General features: G+C 39.9%; 2 protein-coding genes and 1 long non-coding RNA gene across 9 annotated transcripts in view; 2 read left to right on the forward strand and 1 right to left on the reverse strand.

Annotated features, from left to right (window-relative positions):
- LOC145492241 (uncharacterized) overlaps nt 1-17244 on the forward strand; it is a 629788-nt gene that overhangs the window by 234098 nt on the left and 378446 nt on the right. The window contains exons 28-32 of one of the 6 annotated variants that reach the window (XM_081471604.1): nt 80-150; nt 696-736; nt 1134-1230; nt 2035-2134; nt 2559-4344. The exons of the other annotated variants lie outside the window; for them this stretch is intronic. Of the exons in view, the coding sequence (XP_081327730.1) occupies nt 80-150; nt 696-736; nt 1134-1230; nt 2035-2134; nt 2559-2627 (378 nt within the window). The 3' untranslated portion in view covers nt 2628-4344. Of the gene's footprint in view, nt 1-79; nt 151-695; nt 737-1133; nt 1231-2034; nt 2135-2558; nt 4345-17244 lie in introns of those variants that run through there. 6 annotated transcript variants of the gene reach the window in all.
- Nucleotides 5458-8766, forward strand: LOC145492533 (uncharacterized). Of its 2 annotated transcripts, XR_014050004.1 has the most exons (3): nt 5504-5701; nt 6694-6816; nt 7760-8766. It is a non-coding gene; the product is annotated as an uncharacterized LOC145492533 (long non-coding RNA). The 2 variants fall into 2 exon arrangements; XR_014050003.1 differs by lacking the exon at nt 7760-8766 and having other exon boundaries at nt 5458-5701; nt 6694-6995.
- LOC145492682 (uncharacterized) overlaps nt 13993-17244 on the reverse strand; it is a 12855-nt gene continuing 9603 nt past the window's right edge. The window contains exon 5 of the mRNA XM_081472092.1: nt 13993-16065. Coding sequence (XP_081328218.1) covers nt 15896-16065 — 170 coding nt within the window. The 3' untranslated portion in view covers nt 13993-15895. The remainder of the gene's footprint in view (nt 16066-17244) is intronic.

The raw sequence follows: 17244 nt of genomic DNA on the forward strand, positions 1-17244 counted from the left end.
ACCTTGACGAAGTTCTGCTAGAAATGTGTTCATAGTTTACATTGAAATTGAATTGTTCACGAACTACTTCAATCTTCAGGGCCGTCTTCCAGTCAAATGGACTGCTTATGAAGCGCTGTTGTATGGAACGTACACCACCAAAAGTGATGTGTAAGTACATTAACGCACGACTGGCCAATGGTTCCATAAGAACCACAGAAAGCTACCAACAGTAAACTTTACGTAAGAAGTGATCATGAGCCTCTCTATTGGTACTTCCGAAAAATCGAAGACAGATCTCAAGATTGACTTAAGGATTTTAAAATTCGCGTAGTCAGATAGAATATGAAGATATTAATAGCGTGAAAACTAAAACAATATCTGTCACCTTCGTTCACGCCACCGTTATTTATGCAATTTATTGCTGACGTGATACACATTGAAAAAAAGCAAGCAATTGAACTTTCTGTTAGCCTATTCTAAGTTGCCAACCCCGATAAGTGAAAGAAGATTGTATTGAACAAGGATTGCATTTTATGTTCAATCCATGAAGCTTGCTGTTTGAGAAATGAATGGTATAATTATTCACTACACCACAACTTAATTGTGTAATGTGATCGTGAAAAATATTTTCAACCAAATTGTTTGAATATCAATTGTCATTGTCATTGTCATTGTCTTAATGTTCAGTTATTATTCATTTTATTTATTTACAGATGGAGCTATGGAGTTGTCCTTTACGAGATTTTTACGATAGGTAACATCTTAAGTATACATTACTTTGATGGGTTTTCTACACAGTTCGGGAAAACAAACAGAAATTTTCCAGAAAATGAATTACTGCAACACGACAAAATTTTTAAGAAAACAAACAAACAAACAAAAATACATCGAAAATACCAGTCGTAATCATGTTTCAGGTGCAAATGTTCTCCCACTAATCAATGGAAATACAGAAAAAACAGTTTCCACTTTTTTGACAGCTTTTGTAAATTACTTTTAATCGAAGTAGTGATTGGGTATTACATGCCTCTTTCATTAATACATGCCGTTACTTCGTTTGTGTTGGAGGCAGCAATCATAATTCCGACAAACAAAGTCAACCGTTCCTGCGGTTTTACCAATAAACTCGAGACGTTGCTGCTTTTTTATAGGTGGCTCACCGTATCCACGAATGGATGGCAGAAAAATTGCAAGCCTGCTTCAGGAAGGGAAACGAATGCCCAAACCACAACATGTGGATGAGAAATTGTAAGTTTTGCTTCTTGAAAATCAAACCAGCAGCGACAGCGCTTTTTGGAGGGCTGCAGTGCACATGTTATCGCAATTATGATACGTCGAGCTATGGTCAATTATGCAATAATGTAATCGCAGACCGCCTAGTGGAACTTAACCTCGCATGTGTTGGCAGTGGCTGTTATTCGTGAGCTCAGAATTTTAACTGACTGTCTCCTGCAAACAACATGTATATTGCCCTGTACGGTGGGGTGGGGAGGACTACTCAGGTTCATGTATGACCGTGCTGGGGCTCCGCCGGACAGACATAATTTGCATACAAATGGCAAGCAGACTTCCTTTCTTGGCGATTTAGGAATGACTGCTGTCTGCCAAAAGATTGAGATATATATAATGAATAAAACAAGATTAATGCAAAACCTGTCTGGAATACTTTTGATGTTCTTTTTTTTAATTAGTTATTTTTATGCAGAGAAAAACAACCTTTTTCGGTTTGCATTCTAAGGCATTGATTAATTTCATTTGATCTTTTTTTTTTCTTTTTTCTTTCTTTCTTTCTTCTTTTTTTTTTTTCAAATTGGGGGGGGGGGGTACTTTAGCTTGATGAGACCTTTTTGAGCCTGACGATTCGCACCTCCTAACACAGTTGTGACGAAATACCTCCTGGGGTACACTCGCATTTTATAACTTTCGTTCTTGCTAAGGGGAAAAGGGAAATTCTTTCCGAAAGCAATTTAAGCAAAAGTGGTCGGTATTTGGAACTATGCGTGACATCGAAATTTATTGAAACAGTCCATCAGAAGTTCTTCTTTATCCCAGGTATCAGATAATGATGAAATGCTGGGAAAATGACCCGGATAAAAGGCCAACATTCACTGATTTAAAAAACCAGCTTAAGGATATGGAGAACCTACACAAGGTAAGACAAAGGCACATTGTTTTTAACTTGTTTTATCGAGAACGTCTGATGAACCAGAGGAAACAATTAATTATTCACCCAATCATCTACGACCTTGCTAACTGATGCAATCACTATGAATTAACAACCTGGCAACGCCCTCTGGAGTAAGTTGCTCTGGAGTAACATCGAGCACGATAATATTAGATCCTTTTCTGAAGGCAGCGTGGCCGACTGGTTTAGGGCGCTGGTGTTGTAATCCGAAGGTCCCGAGTTCAAGGCCTCCACCCTGCCATTAGCGGGATTTGTTTCTCGGTTGTCCCGAGTTCAAATCCTGGCTCACACTTTGTAAATAGCCAACTGATCTGCCTCCTGCCTCTATTTGTGTGGTGTAGCTGTAAGTTAACTTATCATACTGATGACGTAATTATGTTTTCATCTTAAGCGGCTGATCAACATGAAGATGTTCGACAAGACGCAGTTATACGCAAACGCCGAGGACTTGGTCGTGTAAACTAGCAGAAGTTTCATCACTGCCCAAGCAGCAAATATTCATTGATTTCGCTGTCAGTTTTCGTAGTGTAGTGTTTTGCTGGAAAATGGATAAACTATTACATTAGTCTTAAGCTACTAAGTTAAGTTTCTTTACTTGCTACCCTTTTTATTCCCAAGTATCTACGTATCTCGATAGACTGTCACATCATTGATTTTTGTCTCCTATTCACTCAGTGACTGATGCTCCTGTCAATTTAGATGCAAAAATTTTAGCAACTTTTAGACCTTTCTCAATTGACAAAGCTACGCAGATCCAGCTGAAGTTGTGCAGCAGAAAGGTCGTTTCAAAGTCACTGGAAAATTCCTCTCGCGCAACTTTCATTTAAAAAGAAAGAGTAAACAGGCATGTAAATGAGGAAATACGATAAAAGAAGCGATAAAGGATAACGTAAGTAAAGCAGTTTCTTGGTAAAATACTGGGAGTTAACAGAGATTATAGGTTCTTAGGATTATTAGGAATAGAAGCATACTTTTGTTGATGTTACCGTATTAGCTATTGCTCTAGGCATGTATTTTCAAGGAAACATTTTCGACGTTTTAAGAAAAGGGCTACCAAACGCTTTACAAAAGCACGGTAGATTTGTATTTTTGACATTCTAAGTTTTAAATAGGTCGTTACTGTTGATCAGCAGTCTAAAGATGCGTGTGTACTATATTTTTTACAAGTAACATTTAAAGATTCCCACGCAATTAGACACGAAATGACAACAAACATTAAAAGAGCTTTTGAAACTTAGTAATTAGTTAAATGATTGGTTCTTTGGGTGTAATATTCGAGGGGAAATTGGCTTTCAAAAACTGCAATATTTCTTGGTGGCAAAGGTGCTAATGAGCTCTTATATTCTTTGTAAAATGTTGAGTTATTAAACCCGCGTCACCCAAAAGTATTCAATACAGCAGGCTGATATTCCTTGGGACATGCAGTTAATCGTGCTGTGCCCTTTCAATGTTCAAAACTAATGTTTTTGTTGCTCTATTAGAAACTGTATCGCTTATGCTAATGAGGGAAATATTGTAAACAAAGGTACTCCTGTATGTAGTGACGTGTTTCAACGCAGTTACGTACATTATTCATTTCAATGGAATCGTTTTCATTCACTTTTGAAATTGCGACTTAGTAATAGCCAGGGGTGTACCCGGGGGAGTGTCACGGGTCCTCCCTTTCCGATTTTCAAATTTTTCCAATAAAGTCAATTTGAAACTTTTCAAATGAGACAAAAATATTCTACTCCATATTTTAAGACAGTACGTGCAATTGAGACCACGACTCCGACTACATGTCTATGAGCCTACCAGACGATAAATGCAAAAGTTGGTAGTAATTTACACGTATGTAGTTTGTGCGTCTAAAAAAAAAAAAATTACTTCTCAAACGTGACACGCTCATGCGTTCTGGAAGGCTTAATGATTAAACTTTATTTGTTGATGGTGACTTATTTCGTACGGGATATAATTCCTCCTCACAAAAAGTCTAGCTATGCTCCTGATAAATGGACATGATTTGACCACTTTGAAATAATCCTTCAAACGCGAAAACGATCTAAAATGATGAGACGTTCGCTGCATTTACAGGCTATTGATTTCTTGGCAGCACAACTGTTAACGCAAACTTTAGATTAAGTAAGTTTACATGGCTAATGTGTCAAATATTTTTTACGGCAAAAAATAAACTAAAAGTAACATGGGAGTTGGTTTTAAACTTGTTAAAAAAAATCACTGCAACCGTTGCAAACGGTTAAACTCGTTTCGTTCAGCATTGCATCGAGAATAGCTCTTTTCGTTGTAAGTTTTGTCTTCAGTATTTGGCCCTAATCGTTCTCACAACTTGAAACTAATTGTTTACTTCCCTCTGAAGAACCAACCAATTATAGTGTATGAGCGCAAAGCAAAAGACTGTACACGGTCGTGGACCTTTAATTCCAGCATAAATCTTGGATCTCGTTTCGTTCCTTTTAAGTTAGCGAAGATTCATAACCATTCTCCTCATTTAACTATGGTGTGAGAGATCTTCGATTACTTTTTGAAATGATTGAACTTGCGGTTCAAAACTGCGTGACATGTTGCACATATGAACAATCCGCCAGTAACACTGCTTTTTTAGTGTTCTTCTTTCAGCACATTTCGGTCAAAATCAAAACTGATCGTGAGTTAAGCGTGGGACTTTCTACACTTGGCACCATCCTGTGTTTCAATCTGTATCTCATCAGTAAAATTTTCACATTTGCTGCTTCCACGTATTATTTAATTTAGTGACTACCTGTGTGACTATTGTATCAGAGCCGTAAATTGCACTTTGCACTATCTGAGATTGTTTCACTAGTTTAGTGTAGTGAAAAAGCATTGTGATGATTGTGCAGTGTTCGTACAATAATCTTCACTCTTAAGGTGGCTCAAAACAGTTTTCTGTTGTTTTTGAGACTCATAGAACTAGGTGCGACTTTTCAGGCTTAGAACGGTACTGTTTTGAATGGCTGTGCTATTTTTTTAAGGTAACTCTCCACTGTGCCTTTCGTTGTGTTCAAGTCATAAATTAAGGTTGCGCTGTCCTGTTGCATAGCAACAAACGTGACCCACTTTTTACCATCAATTGCATCTATCTTAAAAACAAAGCTGGTGACCCCATATTTTATATATGTATATATATATATATATTCATTAAATGTAGTTCAGGACTTCAGGAGTGATTCATCGTTTTATTGCTACAGACCTGTTTCGTATGGTCAACAAGTGACCACACTCATCAGGCAACATCAACGAATGACCGGTTAATTTAAATGCTGGCGGTGGGGTGGAAACTGAGAACACATGCCTGCTTAGAGAAATGTGGCCCATGTGTTACGGTAATTTGGTTGGTTACCTACATTTGTGCCCTTCCGTCTACCTACTTACCTGCCTACCTACCTGCCTACCTACCTACCTTTGATTGGCAGGAAAATGCGGACCAAGAGGCTTGTTGCTAGAGAAAATTGTTTTCTTGTACACCTTGTGCGTATCCTGCAGAAACTTACCAAATGGAAACATTCGCTAACAATGGTAGGTCTGGTTCAGTTTTGAGTTTTCCTTTTATTCCATATAATGTCCGCTCGCTTTGAAAAGGTCTCGCCTACATTCAGCCTTTAACCGCAAAATGAAGAGTACTAGAGTTAAGTACCCCTCAATAGCTTTCGCTTGAATGTCACACTTTAGGATTTTCTCCACATACTCAAAAATTAGAACCACCATGTACAGCCTAATAAACAGCACCACAGGAAAGTACTGCCCAGCAGCATTCATTTGAATGATCACACTTCAGGATTTCATCCAAAGATACCAAAAGGCCATTTTACAGCTCTGTGCTTAGTTACCTGGCCCATGGATGCAGGCGAGGCTGAAGGTGACCTGACTTTGGTACAGACCTCTCTGCTTTTCTTATTTAAATGCCAACTAGTTAGCATAAGAACAAGCTGATTTACACAACAAAACCAGTGAGGTCTATATCAAAACAAGGTCACCTTCAGCCTCGATGCCATTCAGAGGCCAGGTCACTAAGCAGACAACCGTAAAATTGTCTATTGGAACCATCTTGTACCGCATAATAAACAGTACCACAGGAAAGTCCTGCTCTGTGGCTTTCATGTGTGAATGGCCTCACTATAGGATTTCATCCACTGACTCAATAGTTAGAACCACCTTGCACAGCAGTTCAAGTACAGTACCACTGGAAAGTACTGCTCATCAGCTTTCATTTGAATGGCCACACTTAAGATTTCATCCATAGATTCAAAAGGTACAATTACCTTGGCCCTCGCCCCATTTCCGAGCAGGTAAAACACCGAAAATCCCGTTCCTCGGTCTTTCTTTGCTTCCAAACCCCACGGAAACGCTTGCCACGCAGGCTAACATGGTTAGAACTGTGCTGACTAAAGTGATTCGAAGCCCTGCCTCGTTGTTCACCAGATTGAAGTTAAAGCGACTGAACTGGTCCTGTCTGAAGCTGTTTTGTATGTTTTAGCTCACCTCACGGTGACTTTTTGATTCGCCTTCAGCTGTTGAAAGCTCAGACCAAATATTTGGTAAGAGAAACTGGAGGAAAAGCAACATGAAGACCATGCTGGCCATTTATCAGAAATTTCGACATCGGTTGAACGACGACTGGACCTATGGTAACAGTGAGTTGCTAGAGGCTACGGATATAAAGAAGCTATCTCCTGCTATTTTGGTCCCCTGTAAAATGCTAAAAGATGTCTTTCAATCAAGGAAAACCCAAACATAATGAAGCCGTTTATTTACTCAAGACCGTGTTACTGTACTGAGACTAAATACTGTCTTCTTCTGTTACGGATGGAAAGGATGGAGCCTAAAATTTTTAAATTCTCGCAGGTCATATTGACGCCATGGCTACAAATGTACTATGGATGACTTTTCCTGCAAAAAATCGATTGCTATCTTTCTCCCACATTTCAAGGAATGTTTCGACACGAGTAAATGATTACTGAATACCATTTCTTTGTAGTTTTGGACGGAAAACAGCAAAATCCCCATGTAGTAGTAGTAGTAGTAGTAAACTTTATTTAAGTGTCAGTCGTTCTAGCGTTTTACACACTAATTGGTGACACTAATTAAAGAAAAATTAAGAAAAAAAAACATTAGAATTTTGTGAAAATTGATTCCCTTATTTTAAATAAAACACTAGTTAAAAACATGTTTAAAAACATACACTTATTCTAAACAGAACTCTAGTTACAAACGTACTTAAAAACATACACTGATTACGTGATTATGAATACTTTCTAAATTAACTATTTCATAAATAACAGTTCTTGCAGCCCCCTTCTTCAATTAAGTACGTTAAGTTTCTTTTCCTTATCCGACGTTTAAAAGTACTCACACTATCCATACCACGTTCCTCCGTTGTCAACTTTGACCACAAAAAAGGTCCAAGATATTTCAGAGAATGACAGAGCCCACTTAAGAATAAAACTTGGAGATTTGCCTCGTGTAAGAACGGTTAGGCCGTTACTTAGGACGAGGTAGTAAAATAACGGGGCGCCGTCAGTTGGAGTTGCATTCTTCGGTTTGTGGTAATGGTGTGGTTCCATTTTGATTTTTTAGGGCCGGCAACAACAACAACAACAACACAACCTTTATTTGTACTCATTGTACATAAATATAGTGAAATGAAAGAGGTCCTAGTTCTCTTGTATTTTTAACTCGGATAATGGCTATGCCAGCTGGTTCTCCTACTGCCAGGTTTACTACGTTTATTTGAATTATTTGTTTCTTATATTCGGTCGGCCACACTAGCCTTTGTGCTTTGAATACTGCCAGGGTAAGTAAGGTAATTTATTTTTATAATTCATGTCTCATATTGAAAAATGCCTGTAATGGAGCCCCTTCTAAGTTTTGCGAGTTTATTACTGTTGTTAGAGCACTGGTCCGGTATCGCAGAGGTAATGGGCTCGACTGCCGCACAAGCCTGATTTTTTTTGCAGGCTATATTTTCACTACTGCTCAAGTAGTATTAATAACTGCGAGGTCACATACACGCTCATTCTTTAGTCCGCAGTTCAAATATATGACTTCATAGATTCACATTCAGCTAAGTTTTTAATCAATTTAATAGATCTCGACGCGCGCCCGTGGGATTTCCAAGCAGAGGAATGCGCGTTGCGCGCATGCGTCGACCGCTTCAACAACAGGTGATATGGCATTTAGAACGGAGACCGCTTAGGCGATAACTGTGAAGACGACGAGTATCTACCAGTAGATAACGACGTGTTGAGCGTCCTGGGAGAAAAGATCGAGTTAAGTAGCGAGTTTAAGAATAACTACGAGCGATGGCTTGACCGTGAGGTGTTCTCGGTGTCAATAGGCTGGGACCAGCTTTGTATCTGTGAGACGTTATGAGTGTAAGAATATACCACGGAAAGTTGCTGTCAAGCAAATGAGCTGTTTCTTAGACACTTCAATCTCAGGGAATGAAGTTCCGCTCATGGGCATTCAATGCACTGGTAACACGCATACCGTCGTTCTTAACTTGAGATACGAGAAGTACTGCTAAGCAACTTCTTGCTTTTTCGTCAAAATGCTTGCCAGAGGTTAGACTCGGAGGTTAGAAAGTACTATGTACGTTATTTGGTAGGAAAGAGGTACTTCCTAAGTCTGACTAAAGAACAATAGTTTCGTTACCCCCTTCATTGTTTTCTTGACTTCTCCGTTGTTCCTTGTAGAAAAGGTTTTGTTTTCATTAGTCTTTAAATAAAGAAGGCACGAAGCTATCAAACAGAAATAATAATTGTGTTTTGACTAATGCCTGTCTTTAACTTGGTCAGCGATCATACTGCTGTTTATCCATGATACTGATCCATGGATGTTTTTGGTTGTGACTGGGAAACGCGAGTTCAGCGCGATACATCACCATCACTATCTCGTTCGCCATCACCGTTATCACCTCCGTCACCATCACCACAGCATTTTTCTTGTCCAACTTTTCGTCGTCATTTTCACTGTCGTGGTGATCGCCACCACCATCACCACCACCATCACCGTCACCATCACCACCACTATCACCAATACCATTACCACCACCACCACCACCACCACCACCACCACCATCATCGTCACCATCACCATCTCCTTTACCATCACCGTTACCACCACCACCACCATCACCGCTACCATCACCATCACCGTCACCACCACCACCATCACCGTCAACATCACCATCTCCTTTACCATCACCGTTACCACCACTGTCCCCGAGACCGTCACCCTCATCACCAGTAGCGTCACCATCATCATCGTTATCAACATCATCAACAAGAACAACAACACCGACGTATTTCCCGTCCTCGTTTTCATCTTGAATATCATTCTGTGGCTTATTTTAGCTTGGGGCGCGAGAGTTTGTATATAAACAATATTCTCCATTTGGTGCGAAATTATGCTCGGATATTTGTCCGCGGACATTATCTGTTCCGAGAAGCGAACAGATAATGCTCACAGCTCACAGTTTTCCTCGAGCTTTGCTCTCGGAAAACTGTGAGCTTCGAGGAACTGATAATGTTCAAGGGAAAATATCCGAGCATACTTTTAAAGCCAAATGGAGACTATTGTATTTATTATCTTTCAAATAGTTTTCGCAATGGGCATTTGGGGAATATCACCGGATATTCCCCAGTTTTAGTTGGGGAATATTCAGTCACGTGATACGTTTAGACCAATCGCGTGCGAGCGAAAATTGTTGATGGATTACAATACCGGACATTCCGCAGTTTTTGCTGGGGCATATTCAATCACGCGATGTATTTAGACCTATAATATTTGATGGATTTTGAGCATTTTTAAAACAAGTGCTCGGATGTTGTAAAGCCAATGATCAGTTACTTGATTTGCGTTTTTAGATCAAGTGTCTTTGTAGTCAGGAATTTCTATGTACCATTTCTGTATCGGCTAGTGGAATTCTTGAGTTCAAACGGTCATCGGTTTCCACTCGATTTGTAAACGATCTCGGATTAAGCAACGTGTTACATTTTTACACGCAAAAATTGCTCATCCTGCTCTGTAAACAATGCCCAGATCGTCAAAGCCTTACCTTATTTTTATGGTGGACGGTGTGTTGCTTGTTTCCTTTGTGGTTGTGGGTTGAAAGACGGGATACATTGAAATTGCTGAAATCGCGATAGATGCCATATCGGTGCATTGATCGCGCAACTAGAATTCCCTGATGCCGCTAAAATTGACAACCCGCCTTCCGCTAAGAATGTTCAAAATATTCATAACCGAAAAGCTTTGTCGCAACCACAAAACACATTGCTATGATAGGCAATTTGGCTTTCAACAACGTTTCTCCATTGCTTTCCCAGTCCGTTCTCCAGTCCGTTCGTTAAGCCAGGAACTGACAGTGAAAATGTTCGCAGTATTAAAAGCACTTCTTCAAAACTTATAGTGTAGTTTATGCGAGGCACATGAGACTTGTTGTACTTTTAACTGCATTTTACTTATAGTTTTGACTTAATTTAGTTACAGGACTCGTTTGATACATGTTTTATCTTTTTTTATTCGTGCTTAATTTTCACATCTACAAAATTACTCGTGTATACTTTAAGTCCCTAAATTTCTTCACTTGCTCTGTAACGTTTCACAAATTTTAGAGAAACGTTCTCTTGGGTGGTAGCAAGTCTAACAGCTACTTGGACATGATAAATGCGATTGAGATCGATATTAAAATTCTGATGTCTTCATGTCACATTAAAGAAATACTAACACTACTACTACACTTCTGTACAGCACGTACAATTTATAGATACAAATTGAAGTTGATAAATATCGGTAAATTGGAGGACACCTCTTAAAAGTTGCCTCTGGTTCGGCTAAAAGAAAACTAAGTACTGCCAAAATCTTAACATCGCAGAAATATTTTATGAATGGTAACTGTCTTTGAAACTCCCATCTTTTGCAGCATGATTTTTACTTTGCAGATCACGAGAAACCTATCGACAAAGAAATTGACGTTAACGGTCTTTGAGAAGAAAAGGCAAGTATAGTTAGCAAGAGCACATGAGCCGCTAGATCCTGTATAGCAATGATAACTTCTAATCCCTACTTCCATCAAAGTCGGGTGGCGCTTCTGTGATAATGTGATCTACACTGTATCCAACAGGTTCATCTGGAGATCGGTAACCAAACTAAAACTTTCGAGCCTAAAGAATTCCAAATTGTATTTGAGTTTTCTTTACATGGGATATACTAACTTCAGCTTATTATATACAACTACCAAAATTTTACAACCTAGGGTATATTAGAGTGATCTCACAAAGGTTAAGAATTCCGTCACAATCACTGTCTCATAAACCATCAGATCAGTGTGGGAGAAAACGTCAGTAGCTCTGTTTGTGTCCCTTGGTGACACTTTTTCGAGATTTTCCTGGCGCCAGGGTATTTATGGCTCGACTTCAGCTCTACTGGATTGTAAACGCCCACCCTTCCATATTTCGTTGTGGCATCAACTACCTCAATTTCTACAGTTTTTGATTGAGAGACACTGCCGTCCAGAGTTTTCGTCGTTTCAAGATCGTGTCCACAATTTCCTTTTCCTAGAATGGCTCCCAGTTTCCCATTAACTTTTACCGGAGCGACATTGACGGGTCTTTCTTTTTCCCTAGATTGTAACTGCTCCTTACTACTACCGTCGACGTTGGTATTCGTTGACACATCATCGTCTTCGTTTCCTTCAAGAGTGACATCAACAGCCCCGCTGTCCTGCACAGCGGCTGTGACTGTTGGCAGGTCAATTTTTCCAGTATCTAACTGGTTGTTTGTTAGGTTTGTTTCAGCTAAACCACTGATATCCCCAGGCAAACTGATGAGAGGAAGAATTAAGGCCAGACAGCAAGAAAACGACCACTGAGGATTTTTGCGCCATTCTCGGAGAAAACCATATATGTGCGCAACGTACTGGACTAAAAAAATTACAGACAAAAGATTAACGATACATTTTATGCCTTTAAAGGAGCATGTGACAAGATTTAATATTGCTTTAAAATACTGAAAAAGATATTGGAAGTTAACTAAACCCAAACATAATGGTTCCCTTTTGTTAAAAATTGTTTCGCAATGTAGCAAAACTATAAATAAGTCTTTTTGGCCAAGGATGCCAAGGATTGAAACGGATTGTAGCTTGAAAAAATGGGCCAACTTTTCTAAGTTTTACTCTTGAGCTGTGGAATAGCCAAACAGAGGTTACGATCTGCTTCCCCTTCGAGAAAATAGCTTGATATATTTGTTTTGGTGTTTTAGGCACACTTTAGTCATGAGCAATGGTACTTGACGGTCTTTGGTGTTAATTTGACCTCCAAACCATAAAAATCACCATGACTACCATGCCTGGTACAAGTGCCATGCCAGATCATTCCTTTAAACTTGAAGAAAACAATAACTTGTTTTCTTTGTTTTGATTTTTGAAAATATTGGATTTTATGCTTTTTTGGCATTGTTGGATCACTATTCATTTCATCGAATTTAAGTCTGCACTTTTCAAAAATGATACTTTTATTGCGATCAGTGCGTTAACAGTTCCAGTATGATGGGAGATTGTGACATCCGAATCCTTCCGAGTCTTCTGATGGATAAATTTACGACTTCTTTTGGACTTTCTCCAAAAGTTTGGAAATCACCTGCCTGTTATGCCATATGTCAAGCTTTCATTCTGGATATTTTTTTTCATGCACCATTAATTAATGTTCCATTAAACTTATTAATGTTCCATTGATTAGTAGGTTGGTTGCGCACAAAAGCGAATCTGGAGAAACGGTTTAGATCATTTAAGTATACTGTATATCTTTAAAGATGAATAAATCTTACAGGCAAGGAGACCAATGACCAATGTATTTGCGCCAATAACTAAGATGTTGAGAGCCACTGTGTCCAGGTCGGAATCAGTCGAAGAGGGAAGCTGCTCTGCAGGGATTTTGCTAACAGCCCCAACACCCAGGTTAAAAACAGTAACAGCAAGGGACGTGGTCATTAATTGATTTTCAAACGCGTCTTTTATTGGGCAATTCCAAGCGAAAAGGACACCATACATGCCAGCGATGACCCATGCCAAGCCAATGTAGGACCTGCTTTCTTGTCCCACAAGAATGAGCCCAGATGTAACGATGACTTTACGAGACATCTCTACTAATTCCCAATACCACGAGGAAGCCTTGTAGTTTTCGTAGAGGAAATGCATCGCTTTGATAATTTCGCTGTTAGAACTTGGATTGTCAGATTTCTCGCCGTTTTCTGTATCAATTATTGTCCTTCGCTGCTTCCAAAGAGTGACGAATGCAGTGATAGGAAGGGCAAGTACATAGACCGTGGAAAGGAACGCCACCATAACCAGCTTTTTGTACCGGTGATCATCACAACGTATGCTATAGTCTGACTTTACGTACTTCGCACAGATCTCTTCTCTCACGTCTTGGCAAAGCTCCCTACAGGCAAGTGGCAGGACAGTAGCTGTCTTGGAACACGTGCTCAAGTAGGTGACATACAACAAAAAAATAAATTCTTGCATACGGCTTCTTTCAGCTGTGCGATTTTATCCCACTTCTCTTCCAGAGTGCCTTGTCTTAATATGATCGCTTTGCGCACTGCATAAATTACGCCTGAAATGACAATAATAATAGCATTTATTGCCATTATTGCAAACAAGTTTGCAAAGGCATCTGCTTTCATGCTAGGAAAAAGGCAGTGCACAGGCGCCATCTGAAGACCGTTAAGTTGGAGTACGCCTGAATAATAACCTATGGCTTGTAGGAACTCGGGCCATTTTATGTACGAGAAGGCTTCCAAACAACCATAAGTGACTTGGTAAAAGCCAATTGCGATCTTGATTTTGGATAAAAACATGTCTATAACGGATGGCTGGTCTTCTCTTTCCTGTTTCTTCCTTTTGCTGGTCCACACACAAAAAGCGGTGATCACCAAGAAAACAGCAAAGATGATTGCCAGCTGTCCAGCCGTCCACGCCTTTGATGGACATTTGGTGCACTTATGGAGTTGTTTATAGTACCCTTGTTGGCATACACTACAGAGCGGGCCTGTGTAACCATCCTTACAAGTGGAATCTATGCCACCCTCACAAGACTCTTTCTCTGGGCACTGATAAGGGGTTGGTAATGCAAACGGGTATTGCACATCATCCTGGCCTAATGCTGGCGATGGTGCTACGAGGTTGGCTATATAAAGTCTGTAGCGATCTTTGCTTGTCTTGTTTCTCCATCTCCACCAATAACCAGGATTCAAAGTTGCGTACTCGTCTTGGCATTTTAATTCGAGTCCACATTTCTCGCATTTCCCAAACATATGATTTCGATAGTGGCCTTCCAAGCATCGGCAGGCACGTAATCCAGCGAAGACGTCCGTCTCAGTCCCTATGGATGATTGAATAAGAAAAACGTGTTAACTTTGGTTTGTCTCCTCAAACGTCTAGTGAACGTTTCGTATTCGCAACCGTTATGCCTCTAAGCCTCGTTCAAACTCCAGCCTCTTGGTTTCAGAAACTGGTACCAGGGATGGCAGTCAAAATTTCCAGCCATTTACCTGATTCTTTCTAAACTATTTTACGGCAATAATCAACAATGAAATGTTATGGTGTCGTACTGGTATTCACGTTTTCGTGGCGCCCAAAGTTTGAATGTAAAAAATTTTATCCTTCAGTTTTATTAACGACATGTGTGTTCGCCAGTGGCCTAGATTGTGGAGCGTTTGACCGCTGTGGGACATGTGCGCTTTTTCACGGGAGCAAATGAGATCTGGAAATTCTCCTTGTCGAATGGAAAGCAGGACCTGGTGTCTGAAGTACTGTGCGAAACTGAAGTGGTGATCGCTAAAGACAAAAGATTTGTCATTCTATTATGGTATACATTCTCTGACTATCAACCTTATTGGTGAAAGACGTCATAATGTTATTGGTTTAGACAGCAATTACGAACAACTTCCTCGCCGCTACAAACTAATTATTAGAGACAAACTATAAACAGAGCCGACTAATTCTGATCAACCAAGAATCCACGCGCATTTGATTAACAGAAGCCGGATCGAAGGGCGCCAATCATGACTTACTGTCTACAAATCCAATGACAACACTGGCGATCAACAGCATCGTGTATTCAGAGAACAATCAGCAGGGGCACCTGGCGACAAGTTTCGATCGATATCTGTTCGGTGGAGGGTAGTTCGCCTTAAGTTATCGGCGTCAATCAAAGAGTGCACTCAGATTGTTGTAACTGAAACATGGCTGAAAAGATTCACAATAAGAAAATAATAGCCCCTATCTTTTTCGGAAGGGACATATTTGCTGTTTGTGGCAGTCAAAAACGTCAGCTAGCATTTTTGGAAAACAAGCAGTTTCCTAGAAAGTTCGTGGAAAGTTTACTTTTGCTAGCAACTTCTCAAAGGAAAATTTTGTTCCCTAAAATTTTCGGGCCATTAAAATTCCAGCTAAGGAATCCGAACAGATTAAATTCGTCTAGCAAACGGAAACATCATTTTAAACACGCTTCAAACATCATAAGGAACTTAATAATGCCTTTTTACAGCTTTTGCTTGATTTGGCTGGTTGGGTCAGTGCCCTTGAATAAGCTCAGTGGTCAGAGACTTGCGTTAGATGACTCGTGTAATGATGTCTTCTTCCGGCTCAAGTTGGGAAAACCTTAGACAATGTCAGCATAAACATTCCTTCTCAGGACTACACTCACCACCTTATATGACTCCTAGGTTTAAACCGTTTAGAAAAAGGGGTTTACCTAGAGGGCAGGTCTTGCAATCTTGTACTTGTGTCCCAGGTGCTTTATGAAATGCAACAAAGGAACCGTTTGGACATTTCCTGCAGCCTGCACTCACAAAGCCTGCAGTGTCGGAGTAGTAGCCTCCTGAAAAAAGGTAAATGGGGTAACTTTCAATAAACTAGGTTATTTCTTCGGCCTTCATTGATGCAATTCCGCAAGACGCTTGGCATTTACTTTGGGTTAAGTTAATTTCGAGGATAATTGTAGCAGGCACGAAGCCTTCAATCCCACTTGTAGTCCGGGGGATAAGGGACAAAAAATCACAGAATTGTTCAACTAGTGATACAAGTATGAAACTTTCAGTAAATGTAGCTTTTAACATGTAGATTAATATAAAAGCAAGACCCCAGCTGGATCTTGCTCCCAAAGTTTATATTTAGGTAACTTTAGTATGCGGTCAGCGGTTTGGGACTGCAGGCTTATTTTTAGTAAATTTATTCGCTTCAACACTCTGAATTTATGCCAAACCAAACAGAAAAGTCCACGTTTTTATTAAGAAGGGTAATTGTGTCAATTTGCATCCAATCTGAGCTTCCTGATGTGTGCAGTATTGTTTGGCTGATGTTAGCACTCAGCAAGTACGCCTGGTTGATATTAGAAGTACCCCTGGCTGATTTTAAAAGTACGCCTAGTTGATATTAGCTTTCGAACAAGAACTTGCAGTGTTTTGGATATTGGATTATGGAAACTGGTCAGGTAAGAACAGAAAAGAACTGGAATTTCTGTGCTTTGTGTGAACAAGAGACAGAAGAGAAGTTAGTGTGTCCTTTAAATAGTACAAGGAAAAAGTACTGCTCGGGGTACAAAAGTTTGGCAGACAATCTAGAGCAATTTCGTGAGATTGGTGAATTGCCAATTGAAGCCTCTTTATCAAGCCTCCATGAGGGAAACGGAATTGAAGTAACGTTAAAACGTCATGAAGCAAAATGGCACAAGTCGTGCTTTAACAAAAGCAGCACTCTTAAGTTGCAGAGGACTCAGAAGAGGAAACTCGAGGACAGCTTAGTAGAAGGTTCTGAAGCACCGAGTCCTGTTAAAACTCGCACTAGTCTAGGGATACCCTCAAAAGAAGTAGCAAAAGAATCTCTGCAAACATGTTTCTTTTGTGATGAAACTGGAGATAATCTTCGCAGAGCAGCAACTCTTACACTTGACAGCAAGGTCAGAGCAGCCGCTACAAAACTACCAGACCGAAAGCTTTTAACAAAACTTGTAGCCGGCGATATGCCTGCCATTGATTCATATTATCACACAGGATGTCTT

This window comes from Orbicella franksi, chromosome 7 (assembly GCF_964199315.1).
Source record: "Orbicella franksi chromosome 7, jaOrbFran1.1, whole genome shotgun sequence".
Taxonomy (NCBI): Eukaryota; Metazoa; Cnidaria; class Anthozoa; order Scleractinia; family Merulinidae; genus Orbicella; species Orbicella franksi.